We start from the raw sequence: 22221 nt of genomic DNA on the forward strand, positions 1-22221 counted from the left end.
AACAGGAGCTACTAAATCATTGTCCGTAATTATTTTTCTGATGAGGGAAGTGGCACAATGGAGGAAAACCAAGGGACAAAATATGTTCCATAACAGAGAAAAATCCTGTAAGTGACAGAATCCCAGGAGAATTATATTTAAAAAAAAAAAAAAAAGGCAGAAGCTACAGAATATAAAACTGGCATAGGTTCCTTTCTTTTTAAGAAGACACGAAGACATTTTACATATCTTAGTTACTTCCTCTGCAGCTTTCAATTCTGCCATAAGCTATAAACATACTGAGTGAAAAGATAAAAAGCTGAGCCTGCAGAAAAACTACAGGAGTTTTGAAAGAAACAACCCATCAAAAACTGCAGGAAGTGACGGGGTAAAAAGAGATGGCTATACGGAGAAGATAGCTGAAATGCCACAGAAAAGTACAAGGCCCTTGGTGACGGCCTCCAAAGGCTGAAGGTATTATATTATAGCAAGTGATACCCATGAAGATTGGGGTGAAAAAAAAACAAAACCCAAAAAACTACATGTGGCATACAGAATCATGCAAAGAGAACTTTTAAGAAATATTTGTATTCAAAACGGCTTTAAGCCTACAACTAAATATCTAGCATGGGGTATAAGATGGAGATGGGTTAGGGCCTATAATTATTCCTGATATAATCTATAATTATATCAATCAACAAATTTCTTAAATGTATACGAGTGCTCCTCAACTTCTGAGTCGTGTCCCATCATGACATATAAAAATGCTATGCCCTTTCTGCAGTCTGTATTAAGAAAATGGGTTTATTTCTTTACTTTTCCAAATGCCAAATATGCTTTTCAAAATTATGTATGCCTCCTTGATGTTCTGACATGTGTTTCTCCTCCACTCGAAATACAGAATTACCACTAATCTTAATTAGGTTCTTTTTTCCTTTAGCAAATGGTTTTCAAATTTTGAACCTTAGTTCATACATTTTAAAAAATATAAAAAAGGAACATCAAAACCAGTTCAGAGATGAATGCAAATACATATACATGCAAATACACACACAACCCTAAGAGCCGTTCAACTTGGGGAGTATTCTGCTTTACAAGCTTAGACTTATTCTATTTCCCTGGTTCTTATTTTCTATTTTATTTTGATCATATTATAACTTTTTCTGACATATTATCAGCATACAATAACAGAATTTTGTCATACTAATGTTAACGGATCAACACATTTTTCACATTACCTTCTATGAAGTCATTTTCATTAAATATCAGTTTCTCTCCAAGGGGACCATCCTCATCTTCCTGCTCATCATCTTCATCAGGATTATTAATGACCTCCAAGCCAGCTTCAATAACTTCTACCAATTCATCTCGCTTATCTTTTCTAACTGGCTTTTCCTCAGGATGGCGAGTGAGACCCATTTCCAGCTGGAATACTTTCATTAAGGTAAAACTTTCAAAGGGAATGACTCCATACTCACTAGGTAGTTTGGCTCCTATGCTAACTTCAGCTTTGTCAATTTGTGAATGAAGAAACTCTAAAAGATCACTAGGTGCTTGTTCTTTGTTGCCTTGATAGCTTATGCCATTAGCCCCTACATTTTTTCTCTCTTGCAAAGATCTCATCTTCTCACTCATTTCTTGTAGTTCTTGTTTCAGTTGGGCAATTTGGCGTTTCAGACTGGTTGCTCTGGTTTGATAATGTTCTTCTTGCTCCTGTAGGAGGGCTTGATAATACTCTTTACCATAATTTTCCCCAATGATACCAGGAAGAGATGCATTTCCATCAGTCTGGGGGGCACATTCCAGAAGGTATAAAAATAATATCAAACTGCAGAGTAAAGCAAGACCCAACAGTAGCCAGTGGGTCCGGGTGTGAAGAATCAATCCTCTTCTAGGCATTCTTATTAATGTGGACTTGCCTAATGAGATGAGCTCTTTGCTTGTTAATACCTTTTGCCAAAGGTTATAAAAAAGTAAAAACAAAATCAAGATTTCCATAAAAAGTACCAAAATGAATTTGGCTGTAGCTTAAAAAATTGCTTCCTTCAGCAGTGAGGACTACTTGCAGACATGAGAAATAATGCATATTTCCTATACTGTTACCGTGATATCCAGAATAAAAAAAACCTGATCTACACAGTCAGATAAAATCCATGGGTGTTGATTTTTCTGAAAGAAACACATCAGAATCAATCAGAATTTTGTTTCCTTAAGTATATCAAACTGTTGACAGCTTTAGTAAGCTTAGCTATGTGAAATCATAGGCAGAGCACCATGAGAGCCACTAATATACTATATAATATTCAGTTAATGCTGGGGGAAAGTATTAAGAAAAATACCTTCTGAAACACTAACATATATGAAATACTTTCAACCAGAATATCTACACATCCATAACTTGAATGAATCAAGGAAACATTAAAATTATGTTTAGCATAGTTTGTGTTACATAGATTATATCGGTCCCTAACTATTTGTAAATTACATCACATATAACTCTATACTAACATAACATTTCAATTAACTCACCATTTCCCAATTATAATATATCACCATTTGGGAGCTGAATTGTTTTTGTTATACTGATAATGGCTTTCTAGAGAGAGAGATTTTCTTACTGTTTATTCAGTTTAAGCATTCTACTTTATTAATTTCTATAGCTCAACTTAGTGAATCTAAAAGACTTAAAATTAAGTGAGCAGGGGGAAGCAATTTCAGAAGGCCACAGACATCTGGAAAACACATTAAGAAACATTTTTATATCCAAAGTCTTTCTTCCAGTAGATTATTTGAGCATTAGATCACATAATTCTTTCCACTGTATTACACAGCAACAGATTTCCTGCAAGTCTGGAAAGGTTTGGAGTCTATATAAAGACATGAACATGTTTATCTGCAGGAAAAAAATTAAAGAATCCATTATGTGGGTGGGTGGGTTAGTCGCTCAGTTGTGTCTGACTCTGCGATCCCATGGACTGTAGCCCACCAGGTTCTTCTGTCTATGGAATTCTCCAGGCAAGAATACTGGAGTGGGCTGCCATTCCCTTCTCCAAAGAATCCATTATAAATTTACAGAATTACATGCTATCGTTCATACTACAACCAGTTATGTGAGCTCTTCGATGTTTCTTTCTAACCTTTAAGGATACTTAATTTTAGAAACAGAGAAGATTAAACCTAGGAGACAGGAAGCAGGGAAGGCCTCTACTGCAGAGAGAGCTACTCTACTAAAGAAGTGTCTGTCAAGAAGAATATGTGATACTACAGCTAGCTTTTAAAAGAATTGGTTTCGCCCACTGCAGCAGAACCTATGGAAGAAAGTCACTGGGCAACGTTGATCCTCATCAGTTTCTTACTGATCTGGAAAGTCTGGATGCCTTCTGCGTAAAATGCTGTGATTTCCCCCTGCCCCCACCATGGCACATCTCTGTACAAAATGTAGGATAGATTCAAACTTCTTTGGGCTAGTGGATCACAAACAATGGACTTTACAATCCTTAGCCATTTATTACTTTAGTTAACCAAAAGATAACCATGTATCCTTAAAAATTTAACTCACAAGTAAATTTTACTATGATGGCATCTTTTTTTACTGATTTTAAATCTTATTTTAAGTGATATAGAAAAATAAGGAAAAAAATCAGTATTAAGAAAACTGAGTAAAAAATAAGGATGCAAAGCTAACCCGGGTTCGATCCCTGGGTCGGGAAGATTCCTTGGAGAAGGAAATGGCAATCCACTCCAGTATTCTTGCCTGGAGAATCCCATGGATGGAGAAGCCTAGTAGGTTACAGTCCATGGGGTCGCAAAGAGTTGGACACGACTGAGTGACTTCACCTTCACCTTCACATTCAAACTCGATAATATTTTGAACGAAAAAATCTAAGTACTTCAACCTTTCATTAATATGATGCCTCATAATTTCTTTCTTCATATAGACAGTGTATTTGAAATTGAGATGTCATCCATTAATGGCTTCCTAGTGACCTGCCGATGCAGGAGACGCCAAGAGACACAGGTTTGATCACTGGGTTGGGAAGATCCCCTGGAGTAGGAAATGGCAACGCATTCCAATATTCTTGTTTGGAAAATTCGATGGACAGAGGAGCCTGGGGTGGGGGGAGTACAATCCACGGGGTTACAAACAGTTGAATCCAAGTGAATGCACCCACATGCACCTAAGGTTTACTTTTCAATGAAACAGAACAGGAAACATTGGCATACATTATGTACAGGAGCAAATTTTGTATTGTAAATCCATACACACATATGCATGACTAGCCACACAAAATGTTTATAAGTGAGTTGTGATCCAAAAAATCTTGAAAAAATACTGATTTATATTTTTATACATTTCTCATGCCATCCTTTCAGAACAGTGCTGTTTTAATCTCCATTTTGTCTAGGAAAAACGGTCCAGAAATGAAAAGATTTAATTTAAATATGGTAATATAACTATTAAGTGATCGCGTTAAAGCCAAGGTCATCTTTCTATTTCCTTTAAGCAAAATATAGGTCTGAGAGATCTTACATGCCTATCTTCAGTTAAGTACCTTATGCTGAATATTATCCACTGAAATGAAAGAGAAGTTGTTGTAATTACTTTAGAATATAAATGTTAGCTGCAGAGCTCCATAGTTGTTAACCATAAAAGCAGCATTCTACTTTAAGCATTCCAAATAAGTCTTATTTACCTAGTTCCTAAAAGAAATTCTTTAACAACATCCTAAAATACTGGATTATGACAGCTCTAAATATGTTAAGAACAGTATTAGAGAACACACCCATTTTCATGCTGTTACAGCCTGACTGCCATCACTGCAGTAGTGTGTTTGTATGATAAACAAGATTCATTCATAACCCAAAGGTAATTCCAAGCAACGTTCCAAGCACCAACAGCAGACAGTTAAGTATTCTGAAGGTGAGATACTGTGGAAATGGGAAATGGAACTGTCACAGACGTAAAACAAAATCAAAGAGCTCTGGAGTAGAAAGAAGTCCTTATTGTCGTTCAGTCACTAAGCCTGCCAGGCTCCCGTACCCATGGGGTTTTCCAGGCAGAATGCTGGACTTGGTTGCCATTTCCTACTCCAGGGATCTTCCCCACCTAAGAATCGAACCCACATCTCCTGAGTTTTCTGTGTTGGCAGGTGCACTCTTTACCACTGAGCCACCAGGAAAGCCCCAGAAAGAAAGTTTAGGAGCCATCAATTCTTACTCTTTAAAACAGACTAAAGAGATTTCCTCTTATAGCCAAGATGAAGTAATATGGACCAGATTTACTCTCACACTTGAAACAACTAAACACAAACAAAATCAATTAAAAAATAAACCCAATATAAGAAACAATGATTTTCAAAATACTGAACATTAGGTAATAAAGTACACTGATCTCTGGAAGAACAAGAAACAAGTGCCTGCACAGCTAACTGCCTTAGTTTCTACACCATAGCACAGGAAGTCCTCTCCTAAGCAGAGTCCAGCTAACTCCCTGAGTTGATGAGGGGAAGCTGACAGTCTGAGAAGACCAAGGCAACTAGGTTCAAAGGATACAGTACCAGAGGAGAGAGCTGCACAGGGAGGGAAGGCCAGAGACCTTCAGAGGACACCCCGTGGGCGTGCAGCAGAGCACTGAGGAGGGCAGGCATGCAAAGAAACTAACTGAAGCTAAGGAAGGAAGAACACAAAAATGAGGAGACACAGAGCTCAGCACTCAAACAGGACCACACAGTGCACGTTCCCACCAGACAGGCTGGAAAACTTCAAATTCATGGGCACTGACTGGGTAGAGGACTCAAAACGGTCTTGCCTCAGTAGTGGGAAATAATTAGCTCCAGACTAAACATGGACCTGATCCTGCCAACAAATCTTAAAAGCAAGACCTGAAAGGATCAAATTGTTTCCATGTAATTGCACAAGCCTCACAAATATTTATAGAAATATAAAAATATCTAACATTCAGTAAAATAAAATTCAATTTTTTGACATCCAAATAAAAATGATCAGACACACACAGAAAAAATGCAATCCATAATTTTAGAAATGATTGAAATTGACCTAGAAAGACACAGACGCTGGAATTCACAGAAATACATTTAAAAAGCTATTGCAACTGTATTTAAAAGACACTCATGTTCAAAAAACATAGGGAGAGACAAATGACATTTAAAAAAAAAAAAAAGGACCCAAATTGAACTAAGGAGATGAAAACATCTACGTAAGAGATTTAAAATACACTGAACGGGATTAACAGTAGGCTAAATATTTCACAACAAACTATTAATGAATTGAAGACATAACAAATTGTTCAAAACGTAGAAGGAAAAAAGAATGAAAAACATGAATAAAGCACCTGGTAAACATCTATTTCTGCTTTACTGACTATCCCAAAGCCTTTGACTGTGTGGATCACAATAAACTGTGGAAAATTCTGAAAGAGATGGGAATACCAGACCACCTGACCTGCCTCCTGAGAAACCTGTATGCAGGTCAGGAAGTAACTAGAACTGGACATGGAACAACAGACTGGTTCCAAATAGGAAAAGGAGTACATCAAGGCTGTATATTGTCACCCTGCTTATTTAACTTATATGCAGAGTACATCATGAGAAACACTGGGCTGGAGGAAGCACAAGCTGGAATCAAGATTGCCAGAGAAATATCAATAACCTCAGATATGCAGATGACACCACCCTTATGGCAGAAAAGTGAAGAAGAACTAAAGAGCCTCTTGATGAAAGTGAAAGAGGAGAGTGAAAAAGTTGGCTTAAAACTCAACATTCAGAAAACGAAGATCATGGCATCTGGTCCCATCACTTCATGGGAAATAGATGGGGAAACAGTGGAAACAGCGTCAGAGTTTATTTTTTTGGGCTCCAAAATCACTGCAGATGGTGACTGCAGCCATGAAATTAAAAGACACTTACTCCTTGGAAGGAAAGTTATGACCAGTCTAGACAGTATATTAAGAAGCAGAGACATTACTTTGCCAACAATGGTCCATCTAGTCAAGGTTATGGTTTTTCCAGTGGTCATGTAAGGATGTGAGAGTTGGGCTATAAAGAAAGCTGAGTGCTGAAGAATTGATGCTTTTCAGCTGTGGTGTTGGAGAAGACTCTTGAGAGTCCCTTGGACTGCAAGGAGATCCAACCAGTCCATCCTAAAGGAAATCAGTCCTGAATATTCATTGGAAAGACTGATGCTGAAGCTGAAACTCCAATACTTTGGCCACCTGTTGTGAAGAGCTGACTTATGTGAAAAGACCCTGATGCTGGGAAAGACTGAGGGCAGGAGGAGAAGGGGACAACAGAGGATGAGGTGGTTGGATGGCACCACCAACTTGATGGACATGGGTTTGGGTAGACTCCAGGAGTTGGTGGTGGACAGGGAGGCCTGGTGTGCCGCGGTTCATGGGGTCACAGAGAGTCACACATGACTGAGCAACTGAACTTAACTGAAGCTTCAAGGAGCCAGTGTGACCACTTCAAGCAGCCTAATATATATATAATTAGAGAGCTGAATCGTAAAGAAGGCTGAGTGTTGAAGAATTGATGCTTTTAACTATGGTGCTGGAGAAGACTCTAAAAGAGTCCCTTGAACAGCAAGAAGATCAAACCAGTCAATCCTGAAGGAAATCAACCCTGAATATTCACTGGAAGGACTGATGCTGAAGCTGAAGCTCCAACAATCCGGCCACCTGATGTGAAGAGCAAAAGAGCCTGGTCCTGGGAAAGACTGAGGGCAAGAGGAGAAGGGGGCAACAGAGAGTGAGATGGTTGGATGGCATCACTGACTCAATGGACATGAGTTTGAGAAAACTCTGGGAGATAGTGAGAGAGGGAAGCCTACTGTGCTGCAGTTCACGGAGTCGCAGAGTCGGACACGATTTAGTGACTCAACAACAGAGTCTCCAAAGAAGGGGGAGGGGGCTAGGGGAAATATTTAAAGCAATAAGGCTGAAAATTTTCCAAATTTGATGAAAACTATCAACATATAGATGCAAGAAGCTCAATGAATACCAAATACAAAAGCCACAAAGAAAACTAAAGTAAGGCTCATGATAATTGAACTGCTTAAATCCTACTGATAAACAGAAAACCCTAAAATGAACCCTAGGAGAAAGACACATCATACACATACAAGAAACAAAGACAATGGAGCAATGTCTTTATGAAACTGAAAGGAAAAATAAAAAAGTGTCTTTCAAGAATAAAGGCAAAAAACTTTTAGACATTAGAAAGTTAAAAATAATTCATCATCATCAGACCTGCTCTAAAGTCCTTTAAGCAGAAAGAAAATGTAAAAGAAACACGAAGTGTTAACTTCATGGATAATTACAAGATTTCTTCCTTTCTTCCTTTTTTTTTTCTTTTGGTTGCATCACACACCTTGTGGGATTATTAGTTCCATGACCAGGACTGAACCTGCGCCACAGCAGTGAAAGCACAGCATCCCAAACCACTGAACTGCCAGGGAACGCCTCAAGATTTCTTTTATTATTTAAATTGCTTTAAAATATAACTGAATGAAATGTGTAAATTCCTAGACAAACTACTGTAACTGACTCAGGAGAAACAGCAAATATAAATAGATCTATAATAAGACTGAATTAGCAATGAAAAAACCACCCACCAAAAAAAATTCAGAACCAGATAGTTTCACCAGTGAATTCAAGCATTAATAAGAATATCAATTCTTCACAAAATCCTTCAAAACACAGAATACTTCTTAACTCACTCCATAAGGCCAGTATTAACTCTTGATATCAAAACCAGACAAAGATATCAATGGAAAACAACATTCCTTATAAATACAGACACAAAAATCCTCAACAAAAATAAGCACACTAAATCTGTCAACACAAGCCATGACCAACTGAAATTTATCCCAAAAATGCAAGCTGGATTTACCATCGGAAACTCAATTAACACAATACACCACATCAATAGAACAAAGGACAAACCCCATAAGATTGTATCAATAGATAGAAAAACATTTCACAAAATCCAGCACCATTTCCTGATAAAATCACTCAACAAACTAGGAAAGTTATTGTATTTCTTCTAAACATATTTTTTACCCCAGTGTTCAGGATGGAAAGAAAATTATCTAGTGAAATTTTTACAGAGTATAACTACTCATAACATGTATCACTGCTTACTTTTAAGTCTACTGCTAAAAGCACACGTACAATGTTTGTGTTACAATTTGGTATAATCGATAAAACACATAGGCTATAAAATGTTTTCCTATTAGCATGCCAAACAAACAAACCAGCACTCACACCAAACATATATTAAACCCACACAGGCCACACAGGGATGCTCCTGACTACAAATAGCTCTCCAAGATTATAGCAGATAATTGTTTCTCCTAAACTCATAGAGTAACAGAAATATAAGCAAAATGAAGAAGCAGAGAAACCAATAGTCCAAGAGAATTCCCCTGATGGAACAAGTAATAAGACAGATCTCTATGGTCTGACACCAAGTTCAAAAGGAGGTAATGAAGATACTGAAGTAAAGAATTAAGAAAGCATAGCAATAGAAATGCAGATTACTGTAAAAAGGAACTAGAAACTATATGGAGGAGTCAAGAAAAATTAGAAAATTGATTTGCCAAGATAAAACCTGAGCTAAAGGCAATGAATAGCAGAATGAATAATGCAGAAAAAAGAATAACTGATTTGGAAGACAGAATAATGGAAATTAATCAAAACAGCAGGCAGAAAGTAAAAAAAAAAAAAAAAAAAAAGAAAGCAATATAAGATATCTATGGAATAATACAGGCTTCCCTGATAGCTCAGTTGGTAAAGAATCCACCTGAAATGAAGGAGACCCTGGTTCAACTCCTGGGTCATGAAGATCCACTGAAGAAGGGATAGGATACCCACTCCAGTATTCTTGGGCTTCCCTTGTGGCTCAGCTGGTAAAGAATCAGCCTGGAATGTGGGAGACATGGGTTCGATCCCTGGGTTGGGAAGATCCCCTGGAGAAGGGAAAGACTACTCATGCCAGTATTCTGGCCTGGCGAATTCCATGGACTGTATAGTCCATGCGGTCACAAAAGAGTCGGATATAACTGAGCAACTTTCACTTTCATGGAATAATATAAAGCATGGGATGCAGGAAAAGCAGTTCTCAGAGAGAAGTTCATAGTGATACAGACCTTCCTCAAAAACAAAAATAAAAAAAGGCAAGAAAAATCTCAAGTAAAATTAAACAACCTAACTTACCACCTCATCAGTCCTGAATATTCTTCGGAAGGACTGAAGCTGACACTCCAATACTTTGGCCACCCAATGTGAAGAACTGACTCATCAGAAAAGACCCTGATGCTGGGAAAGATTGAAGGCAGGAGGAAAAGGGGACGACAGAGGATGAGATGGCTGGATGGCATCACCAACTCAATGGACATGAGTTTGAGTAAACTCCGGGAGTTGGTGATGGGCAGGGAGGCCTGGCGTGCTTCAGTCCATGGGGTCGCAAAGAGTTGGACACGACTGAGTGACTGGACTGACTGAAAAGATTTAGAAAAAGAAGGACAAACAAAAACTAAAGTCAGCAGAAGGAAGGAAATAATAACCATCAGGCAGGAAACAAACAAAATAGAGATTTTTTAAAAAAAGGAAAAAAATCACTAAAACCAAGAGTTGGTTTGAAACAAAACTGACAAACCTCTGGCCAGGCTTACCAAGAAGGAGAAGAGAGAGAATCCAAATAAAAAATGAAAAAGGAGAAACCTCAACCAATACCATAGAAATATATGAAAAAAATATATGAGAATACTATGAAATATTATATGTCAACAGTGAGAGCCTACAAGAAATGGACAACTTTCTAGAAGCAGCCCATCAAAACTGAGACAGAGGAGCTAATTTGAACAAACCAATTACTAAAAGTGAAATACAATCTTTAAAAATCAAAACAAACAAAAAACTGCCTACAAACAAAAGTCCAGGACCAGATGGCATCACAGGCAAGAAGAAAGAGCTAATTTGAACAGACCAATCACTAAAAGTGAAATATAATCTTTAAAAATCAAAAATCAAAACAAACAAAAAACTCCCTACAAACAAAAGTCCAGGACCAGATGGCATCACAGCCAAATTCTACCAAATATACAACGAATTTATACTGATCCTTCTCAAAAGCTTCCAAAAGACTGAAGAGGAGGGAATATCCTGAAGACATTTTATGAAGCCACCATCAACCTTGATACCAAACCAAACAAAGATAACCACCAAAAAAGAAAATCACAGGTCTATATCTTTGATGACTATAGATGCAAAAATTCTCAACAAAATATTAGCAAACTAATCCAACAACATATAAAAAGATCATACACCATGACCACGTGGGATTCAATCCAAGTTCACAAGGATGATTCAATATATGTAAATCAATGTAATATACCACATTAAAAAAGAAAAGTAAAAAACCACATGATCTTCTTAACAGATGCAGAAAACGCATCTGACTAAATTCAACATTCATCCATGATAAAAACTCTTACCAGAGGGTACAAAGGGAATATATCTCTAAATAATAAAAGCCATTTATGACAAATCCACTGCCAAAATAATACTCAGTGGTTAAAAGCTGAAAAGTTGTCTGCTAAAATCTGGAACAAGACAAGGATGCCCACGCTAACCACTTCTATTCAATACAGTGGTAAAAGTCCCAGCCACAGCAATCAGACAATAAAAAGAAATAAAAGGTATCCAAATTGGAAGGGGAAGAGGTAAAACTGTCGCTATATGCACAGGACATGACATTATATAGAGAAAATCCTAATGACTCCACACAAAAACTACTCGATCTAGTAAATGAATTCAGCACACTGGCAGGATACAAGATTAACACTCAAAAATTGGTTGCATTTATTTACAAACAATAAAACGTCAGAAAGAGAATGTAAAGAGAATGTAACATCTTTTAAAATCACACCAAAACAACCACCAAAAAAACCCAAACCTAGGAATAAACCTGACCAAGGAAGTGAAAGACCTATATGATGAGAACTATAAAACATTAATAAAGGAAAATTAAAGCATGATTCAAAGAAATGGAAAGAAATCCCACACTCCAAAAATTTACACGGAATCATAAAAGACACAGAATTGACGAAGCAATTCTGAGCGGGAAAAAACAAAGCAAGAGGCATCACTCTCTCTCTCTGACTTCAGACAACACAAAAGCTGAAGAAAAGTGTGGTATTGGTACAAAAACAGGACACTTGGATCAATGGAAAGTAACAGAGTTCAGAAATAAACCCACATACCTAAAGTCAATTAATCTTCAACAAACATAAAATGGGCAAAGGATAACCTCTTCAGCAAGTGATGCACAGAAAGGTGAACAGCTGCATGCAAATCGTTAGAACATACCCTCACACCATGCACAAAAACAAGCTCAAAATGGCTCAAAGAGTTAGAAATAAGACACAACACCATAAAACTCCTAGAACAGAGCATGGGCAAAACATTCTCTGACATAAATTACACCAATGTTTTCTTATGTCAGTTTCCCAAGGCAATAGAAACAAAAACAAAAATAAACAAATGGGACCTAATCAAACTTAAAAGCTTTTGCACAGTAAAGGCAAAGGTGAAGTTGCTCAGTCGTGTCCAACTCTTTGCGACCCCATGGACTGTAACCTACTAGGTTTCTCCCTCCATGGGATTCTCCAGGCAAGAATACTGGAGTGGATTGCCATTTCCAAGGAAACCGTTAAAAAAAATGAAAAGACAAACTACAGAGTGAGAAAAAATATGTGCAAATGATGTCACCGACAAGGGCTTGACCTCCACAGTATACAAGGAGGCCATACAATTCAACAACAAAAAAAGCCAATTAAAAAACAGGCAGAAGACCTTAATAGAGATTTCTCCAAAGAAAATGTACAGATGGCCAGTAGGCACATGAAAATATGCTCAATATCACTAATTATTAGAGAAATGCAAATCAAAGCTACGAGGTACCACCTCACACCAGTCAGAATAACCAAAATTAAGAAGTGTACAAACAGCAAATGCTGGAAAGGGCGTGGAGACAAGGGAACCTTTCTATAGTGTTGATGGGTATGTAAGTTGGCACAGCCACTATGGAAAACAGTGTGAAGTTGCTTAAAAAACTAACAGAATTACCACATGATCCAGAAATCCCACTCCTGAGCATATACTCGATAAAACTACAATATCCAAAGACCCTACGTTCATAGCAGTGCTGTTCACAATAGTCAATACATGGAAATAACCTAAATGTCCACCAACAGATAAATGTATAAAGAATATGTGGTACATATATACAGTGGAATACTACTCAGCCATAAAACAGAATGAAAGTCATCTGCAGCAACATGGGTGCAACTAGAGATCATCATGCTAAGTGAAGTAAGTCAGAAACAGACACCACCACATCACTCATATGTGGACTCTAAACTATGGCACAAATGAACCTATCAACAAAAAAGAAACAAGACTCACAGACATAGAAGACAGACTTATGGTTGCCATGGGGTTGGGGGAGGGAGAGGGAAAGCCTGAGTTCTGGGTTAGCAGATGCAAACTATTACATTTAGAATAGATAAACAACAAGGTCCTACTGGATGGCAAAGAAACCATATCCAATCTCCTGGGATAAACTATAATGGAAAAGAATATTAAAAAAGAATGTCTATGCATGTATAACCGAATCATTTTGCTGTACAGCAGAAATTAGCACAGCACTGTAAATCAACTATACCTTAATTTTAAAAAAATTACAAGTCCTGTACTCTGAAAACTACAAAACACTGTTAAAGGAAACTAAAGATTTAAATAAATGGAAAGAGCAACGCTCACTGACTGGAAGACTTAGTGTTATTAAGATGGCAATACTCTCCAAATTGGTTTACAGATTCAACACAATCTCTTTCAGATTCCCAGCTTTACAGAAATTGACAAGCTTATCCTAAAACTCATATGGAAATTCAAGGAACCTGGATTAGCCAAAACAGTACTAAGAAAGAAGGACAAAATCGTAGAATTCAACTTTTCCACTTCCAAACTTACTTCAAAGCTATAGTAATCAAGAGAGCATGGAACTAGCATAAGACTAGACATACGGATCAATGGGGCAGAACTGAGGGTCCAGAAATAAATGTTCACGTTAAGTCAACTGATTTTCGACAAAAGTGGCAAGGTAACTCAATGGAAAAAGAACAGTCTTTTTAAAAAAAGGTGCTAGAATACCTTTATACTCACAAACAAAAGAACAAAACTGAATCTCTACCTCACCCTATAGTCAAAAATTAACCCAAAATGGATCAAAGATTTAAGTGTTTTAGAGTTAAAACTATAAATTATACACTTACAATCAAAACATAAGTGTAAATCTTTGGGACCTTAGATTGGGCAATGGTTTCTTAAATATGACATCAAAATACCAAAGATCAAATAAAGTAGATTTCATTAAAATTAAAAACTTTTGTGCTGCAAAGGGTATCATCAAGAAAGTGAAAAGGATGGGAGAAAATATTTGTAAATAATATATCTGATAGAGGTCTGCATCTAGAATATATAAAGAACTCTTACTACTCAACATTAAAAAGATAAAGAACAGGGAATCGCCTGGCAGTCCAGTGGTTAAGACTCTGTGCTTCCAGTGCAGAGGGCATGGGCTCTATTTCTGGTCAGGAAACTAATTAAGATTCTGCATGCTGCCTGATGCAGCCAAAAAAAAGAAAAAAAGATATGTAACCGAAAAGGTGTGAGTAGACATTTCTTTAAAGATTAAGTCTACAAGCAATATAAAAAGATGCTCAACATCATAATCCAATAGGAAAATGAAAACCACAATGAGACACTGCTTCATATGCACTAGTGTATAGTTCAAGGTGAGTCACAGAGGGAAGGGGCATGACAGGGGAAGGGGATTGAGAGGTATCAACTACTAGGTATAAATAAGATACAAGGATGTATCTATAGCACAGGGAACACAGCTGATATTTTATAATAACTTTAAATGCAGAATAACCTATAAAAATAGTGAATCACTATGTCGTACACCTGAAAACTCAAATGATATTTTAAGTTAACTACACCTCAACTTAAAAAAAAATCACAAAATGAATCATAGTTCTATATGCAAACTATAAAACTAGAAGCAAAGGGGAAAATCTTTGTGCCCTTGAATTAGGCAAAGGTATCTTTGATATGTAACTAACAGCATAATTAATAAATTGAACTTCATCAAAATTTGTGCTCTTTGAAGAACACCATTAAGAGAATGGAAAAACAAGTCACAGACCAGGAAAAAATATGGGTGAAGCAAATATATGATAAAAGACTTATATTCAAAATATATTTTTAAAAGTACCAAAATGCAATAACAAAACAAACACCAAAAAAAAAAAAATCAGCAAAAGATGTGAAGAAACACTTCAAATAAGAACATGAAAAAAATACTCAACACTGTTAGCCATTAGGGAAATACAAATTCAAAACATGAGACACCACAATGGTTCATCTTAGATGGGCTGAAATTTAAAAGCCTGATGCTAGTGACAAGTGGAGGAGTTAGAACTTCCATACACTGCTGGTGATCATGCAAGATGGTTTCAGTTTCTTAACAAGTTGAATATAAGCCTATCATTTGATCGAGCCATTCCATTCCTCGATAGTTAACCAAAAGAAATTAAAGTATATGTCCATACAAAGACTTGTACACAAATGTTCAAAACAGCTGTACCTGAAACAGTCAAAAACTAGAAACAACTCAAATGTCCATTAACAAGGGAATGGATAAGCAAACTAGTACAGCCATACAGTGGAACACCGCTAGCGATAAAAAGGAATAAACTACTGATACAGACGTCAGCGGCTTTCCCCAATGGCTCAGCGAGTAAAGAATCTACCTGTAACAGGAGAGACAGATCGATCCCTGGTCAGGAAGGTCTGCTGGAGGAGGAAGTGGCAACCCACTCCAGTATTCTTGCCTGAAAAATCGCATGGACAGAGCAGCCCGACAAGCTACAGTTCAAAGGGTCACAAAGAGATGGGAGTGACTGAGCTTTAATATGGATGAATCTCAATAATAGAAGTCCAACAATAAAATGAGTACAATGAAAGACTATGATCCCATTTATATAAACTCAAGACAATGTAAGGTAATTTATAGTGACAGAAAGCACAGGAGTCAGTGGTTGCCTGGAATGGGTAAGAGTAGGGGAAGGTGATACCAGGAAGAAATTATTAAAGAGCACAAAGAAACTTTTGGTAGTGATGGATATGTCTATCATTTTGAGTGTGGTGATAATTTCAGGTAGACATGTTCAAATTATCAAATGTTATACTTTAAATATGTGTAGGGTATTATAAGTCAATACCCTACAATACCTCAATGAAGCTGTTTGAAAAATAAAACCAAATCCGATGTAGTTTGAGTAGTAGTGCTACAGAGGCATTTGCAAGTAAACTACATTTTGGTCATTTGGACAAGTACAAAGATTTATTAACAACAAATTTGTATTAAAAAAAAACAAAACTAAGAATACCCCAGGCTCCATCCCTACAAAAGTAGAACCTGGATTACTCTGAAAGTCTCATTCATCTTTCTATTTGCCTTGTGACTTTGAGACAAGAAGAGAGTATTAAAGATAGTTCATTCTACAGTACTGATCCCTATATAATATGACCTTTCCAGTTCCTACTCAAACATCTGATTCTATAATTTTATGGAACTACTAATAAACTTTTCAAACATCACTTCCAGAATGCTTACCCTGCAGGACGCCAAACTAACTTCTGCAATAAGAGTAGCCTACTGTCTTCTGCAAAATACAAGCAATTCATTTGAATTTGAATATTTATTTTCAAAGTTCTAGTCTGTATAATCTAAATTTTCTGTGCAGAATAATTAAGTTTTCAAAAACTTAATACATAATTTTGAGTTCACTTAAACAAAGTCACAAAAATTATTAGGAAAACAAAGCCTGTCAGTAGACTAAACATGAAGTACAAACATATGTGAGGGAGGGAATTAGAACTTTTTATTTCTTGAGAAACTGATGAGTATTCCAATGATACATGGATTCTTTAACATGTTACTGAATAAATGTTTTGTAGATATTTAGAAATACTGATTACCAAAAGGCAGTGTGCATTCAACAAATATTTTGAGTACCTACTGTGTGTCCAGGCACTGCAATGAATGACCCGCACCCACCACCCCCCAGCAAATTCATACGTAAAAATCCTAAACCCTAATATGGCAGTATTAGGAGTCAGGGCCTTTGGCAGCTAATCAGTTCATGAAGGTGGAGCCCTCTTTTTTTTTTTTTGGTGGAGCCTTCTTGAATGGGACTTATGCCCTTATGAGAGAACAAAAGTGAAGTCACTCAGTCATATCCAACTCTTGCGACACCATGGACTGTAGCCTGCCACGCTCCTCTGTCCATGGGATTTTCCAGGCAAGAATACTGGAGTGGGGTGCCATTTCCTTCTCCGGAGGATCTTCCCTACCACCCAGGGATTGAACCCAGGTCTCCTGCACTGCAAGCAGACTCCTTACCATCTGAGCCAGCCAGGGAAGCCCTATGAGGGAACAAAGTAGCCCTCTTTCTGCTTTGTGAAGATACAATAAGATACAGCCTGGAAGAGGGTCCTCAACACAATCCAATCATGCTGGCATCCCGATCTCAGACTTGAGAAATATACTTGTTATAAGTCACTCAGTCTATGGTCACTTGCTCTTTGTGACCCCACAGACTGCAGCCCACCAGGCTCCTCTGTCCATGGGATTTTCCCGGCAAGCATAATGGAATGGGCTGCCATTTCCTCGTCCAGGGGACCATCTAGACCCAAGGATTTAATCTGCATCTCCTTCACTGCAGGCAGATTCTCTGCCTCTGAGCCACAGGGGGAGCCCTCAGTCTACAAGTACTTTATTATAATTGGCCAAACTGACTAAGACAGGCATAGTGCCAGGTGTCAAGAACAAGTAAGGTCAGATAAATTAATTCTGACGAGTGTTTCTGGGGAAAACTAAACTTATGGATTTTATAAGTTTACCAAAACTAAACTTATGGTACACAGATTTCAGCAAGATAAATGCAGTAACATCAATATCATTATAGATAAAGCAGAAAATTCTGCCAAAGGCAGCCTGCAGCACAATAAAAGAGTCAAATCATAGCTACTTAATAGCTATGTAATCTTGAGCATAACACTTAACCTTTCTGGGCTTGGTCTGGAAGAAGAAATGGTTTGTCTGGATGATGAAAGATAAACTAAAAATATACACATACAGACAAGGATAAACTAAAAATACACACATATATGGACACACATGCACACACATTCTTATTTTTTGGAGGACAAATCTGATTTAAATGCACATGCCCTTTAATTCAACAATTTGCAATTCCATGTTTAAGATTCTAAACTATAGAAATATTCATACTAATATATAAAGTCAATGCATAAAGTGTTTGCTAGTGTTATGAGTGTGAGTGTTAGTCGCTCAGTGGTGTCCGCTCTTTGTGATCCCATGGACTGTAGCCCACCAGGCTTCTCTGTCCATAGAATTCTTCAGACAAGAATACTGGAGTGGGTAGTCATTCCCTTCTCCAGGCAATCTTCCCAATTCAGGGATCAAACCCAGGTCTCCTACACTGCAGGCAGATTCTTTACCATCTGAACTCCAGGGATATAACGCTAAATAAAAGCAATTTAAAGTCCTTCAATAGGGGAAAGGTTTAGTAAACTGCAGAACGTCTACCCGAAAATAACAGAATGTCTATCTAAAAGAGATGAAGCAGATCCAGATGCGGCTGACGTAGATAATATCTATATAATGGTGTTGCTGCTAAGTCGCTTCAGTCGTGTCTGACTCTGTGTGACCCCATAGATGGCAGCCCACCAGGCTCCCCCATCCCTGGCATTCTCTAGGCAAGAATACTGGAGTGGGTTGCCATTTCCTTCCCCAATGCTGAAAGTGAAAAGTCAAAGTGAAGTCGCTCAGTCGTGTCAGACTCTTAGCGACCCCATGGACTGCAGCCTACCAGGCTCCTCCATCCACGGGATTTTCCAGGCAAGAGTACTGGAGTGGGGTGCCATTGCCTTCTCCAGTACAATGGTGTTAACAAACTACAAATACTTCTTTCAGGTTTTGTCTGTATAACAGTCTTAGGAGCCAGATGGTCCGAGTTCACACATCTGCTCTATCACTTTCTAACTCATCAATACAAATTCTTGAATCTCTATAAACTTCAGTTTTCTCATCTGTTAGGTGGGGACAGTTATAGAATCTACCTTAGAGTGTTATTGTACAAATTAAGCAAAACGTGACAATCATTAAGTGTTCAATAAGTGTTAGGTATTATTTCCCATTACACAGTTTTGCTTTGTTGTTGCTGTTAATGGTTAAACCTATCAATCTTTTCCTGCAGGACTTCTCAATTTTGGCTTCCCTATCAGAAATAATTCTAGTATAATATTTATTTCCTCAAATAGTCAATTCTTACCATTTATTAAATAATCCATGCTCTTGACACTAATTTGAAATGCCACTTTAATCAAAGCAAAATTCCTACATATATGGAAGTCTATTTCTGGCCTCTAAATAAGGGGTTAGCAAACATTTTAGGTAAAGGGTCAAGCAATAAATATCACAACCAGTCAACTCTGCCTCAGAGCACAAAGGCAGCCATAGAAAATGAGTAAATGAATGGCAGAGGTGTGTTCTAAAGGATGCTGAAATTTTAACTTCATATAATTTTCATGTTACAAACTATTCTTTTTTCCCCAAGCACTTAAAAATATAAAGGCCACTCTTAGGTCACAGATCGTAAGAAAGTAGAATCAAGTCTGGTGGACAACCAGACTTGGCAACCCATGCTCTAAACCCTTACGAATTTTTACATTCTTAAAAATGCTTTATATTTATAAAATTCCACAAAACAATACATGTAATAAAAAAGTTAAACACAATATAAAGGCATACAGTGACACCTATCCTTCTAACCCAGAGGCCGGGTTCCCTTCTCTAGTTTTTGTGTATTCTTCTAAATCCATTGACATTATTAAAATCTCAGCAGAAATAGTCTTATATGTGTATACACAACTTTCCACATGGGAATTAATCTTCAGGATAAATCCCTGGAAATGGAACTTTCCAGCTAGGACAAATTTCCATAAAGCATTCATTTCAAACAGTAATTGGTCAGTTATCTATAGCTTCTCCCTTACTCGGGATAACTGTTCCAACATGCTTTATCTATTATCCACCTTCCCAATTAACTTTAAAATCATGTCAAATATCTGTTTCAGATTACAGACTTAAAAACTATATACACTGGCTTATGACTTCTTCTTTTGCATTGCATTAACCTTCTTAGCTAGTTAGCAATGCCTTGGAGTAAAGAGATACATTTTACTGTTTTCTTTCATTACTGTTTCTTGAATTCCACACGTATTTTTCTTGGATTAATTTTTCATTTGATATAGTTCATCCTGAGACATTCCAAGTGGGTCTGGGTAAAAATGATTTTATTTTCCCTCTACTTTGAATCAGAGTTTGGTGAGAAATAAGATTCTGAATTCAAAACATGTCCAATGTGGTGGGGGCGGGTGGTGGGGCGAATGCTCAATGAGAGCTTTCCTGGGGGAGGAGCCACAACGCAAGGCATGTGCAATCTTAGCTCCCCATCCAGGGATGGAACCCTTGCCACCTGCAGTGGAAGCCTGGAGTCTTAACCAATGGACCACCAGGGAAGTTCTTTTTCCAACACTCTATGTTTTAATATTCAAGAACTGACTGTGTTATTTTCAGGCCAGCTGGTATATATTCAGTAGGTATGTGACTGTGCTGACTGTGCTCAGCTGCTCTGTCATGTCCGACTCTTTGCAACCCTATGGACTGCAGCCCACCAGGCTCCTCTATCCATGGGACTGTCCCAGCAAGATTACTGGAGTGGACTGCCATTTCCTCCTCCGGGGACCTTCCCCACCAGGGATCGTACACACATCTACTGCATATCCTGCATTGCAGCAGATTCTTTACCACTGAGCCACTAGGGGAGCCATACCTTCCCAAATCTGGGCCTATTAATATTTATATTAAAGTTTTCTTCTTTTTCTTACATGAACTCCATTGTTTCAGGTCCAGTCCTTTGTGTTTTGTTCAGTCAGGGGTATCTTTTGCGTGCCACCGTTTCCCACAAATGTTTAATCATCTTTGTGGTCTGTTTCCATTATAAACGTATCACTATCTCAGCACGGGTGGAAACCACTGTACTCCTGTAGTAAATTCACAATTGTAACTAACCTTATAATTCAATTTTACATTTATACCCAGAACTTTGTGCAGTATGAGAACAATGTTAAGTGTTTGACTTGCAATCCATTTGACTCTTCAATCCATTTTTAGTCCCCTTCTTTCGGTGTTTCATTTCCCCTAACAACCACTAACTTGAGTAACACAGTTCTTACCTAAGTGTTACACAACAAGTTTCAGGGACAAAACGGCACCACCTCTTATCCAACAGACTTAACTAAGGGACAGTTAAATAATGACAGTCACAGATGTGCAATCCAAGGAGTAAATAATATGGTAATAAATCACTTAAGTCTTTAAAATATTAATGGTTATGCTTTTTACCAATCTTTAATGTTACAAAAGTTAAGATAACAAACTGTACTTTTTAAAAAAGGAAGACTCCAGGATGGTTAAAAAGTAATTTTCCATCTACTTTATGATTTAGCCATTCCACAGCTGACACAGATGTTCACCAAGACATTTGTAAGAATGTTCATAGCAGTCTTCAAAATACACAATATAGAAAAACTAGAAACAAAAAGATCAACCAACAGAGTAGTCATATAATCACGCAATGGATTCTACACACAGTAAAAAAGAACTACTGATGCGTGAAACATTATGGGTGAAACTCATCAGCAGTATGCAGAGTATACTGTGTGATTCCATTAATATAAAACCTCAACTAAACAAAACTAATAGATGACAGAAATCTGAATACTGATGGGGGGTGGGCACAGGGGTATAACTGACTTAGAAGCAGCAGGGGGAAAACTCCTGGAATGATGGAAACGTTCCACAGGTATAGAATATGATGTGGCTGGTGGCTGCAAAACTTAATACATACATAAAAGTTCACTGAGCTGTACAACTAAGATTCATGCACTTTATGACTTCATATATATTTTATACCTCAATCAAAAAGTTAAGAAAAAATGTAATT

The 22221-nt window shown here is 37.5% G+C and overlaps 1 protein-coding gene across 4 annotated transcripts in view; it reads right to left on the reverse strand.

Annotated features, from left to right (window-relative positions):
* CSGALNACT2 (chondroitin sulfate N-acetylgalactosaminyltransferase 2) overlaps positions 1-22221 on the reverse strand; it is a 57867-nt gene that overhangs the window by 34581 nt on the left and 1065 nt on the right. For all 4 annotated transcript variants that reach the window (XM_018042390.1, XM_018042391.1, XM_018042392.1 and 1 more), the window contains exon 2: positions 1218-2148. In XM_018042390.1, the coding sequence (XP_017897879.1) occupies positions 1218-1977 (760 nt within the window). In that variant the 5' untranslated portion in view covers positions 1978-2148. The remainder of the gene's footprint in view (positions 1-1217; positions 2149-22221) is intronic.

The sequence above is a fragment of the Capra hircus genome, chromosome 28, assembly GCF_001704415.2.
Source record: "Capra hircus breed San Clemente chromosome 28, ASM170441v1, whole genome shotgun sequence".
NCBI lineage: Eukaryota > Metazoa > Chordata > Mammalia > Artiodactyla > Bovidae > Capra > Capra hircus.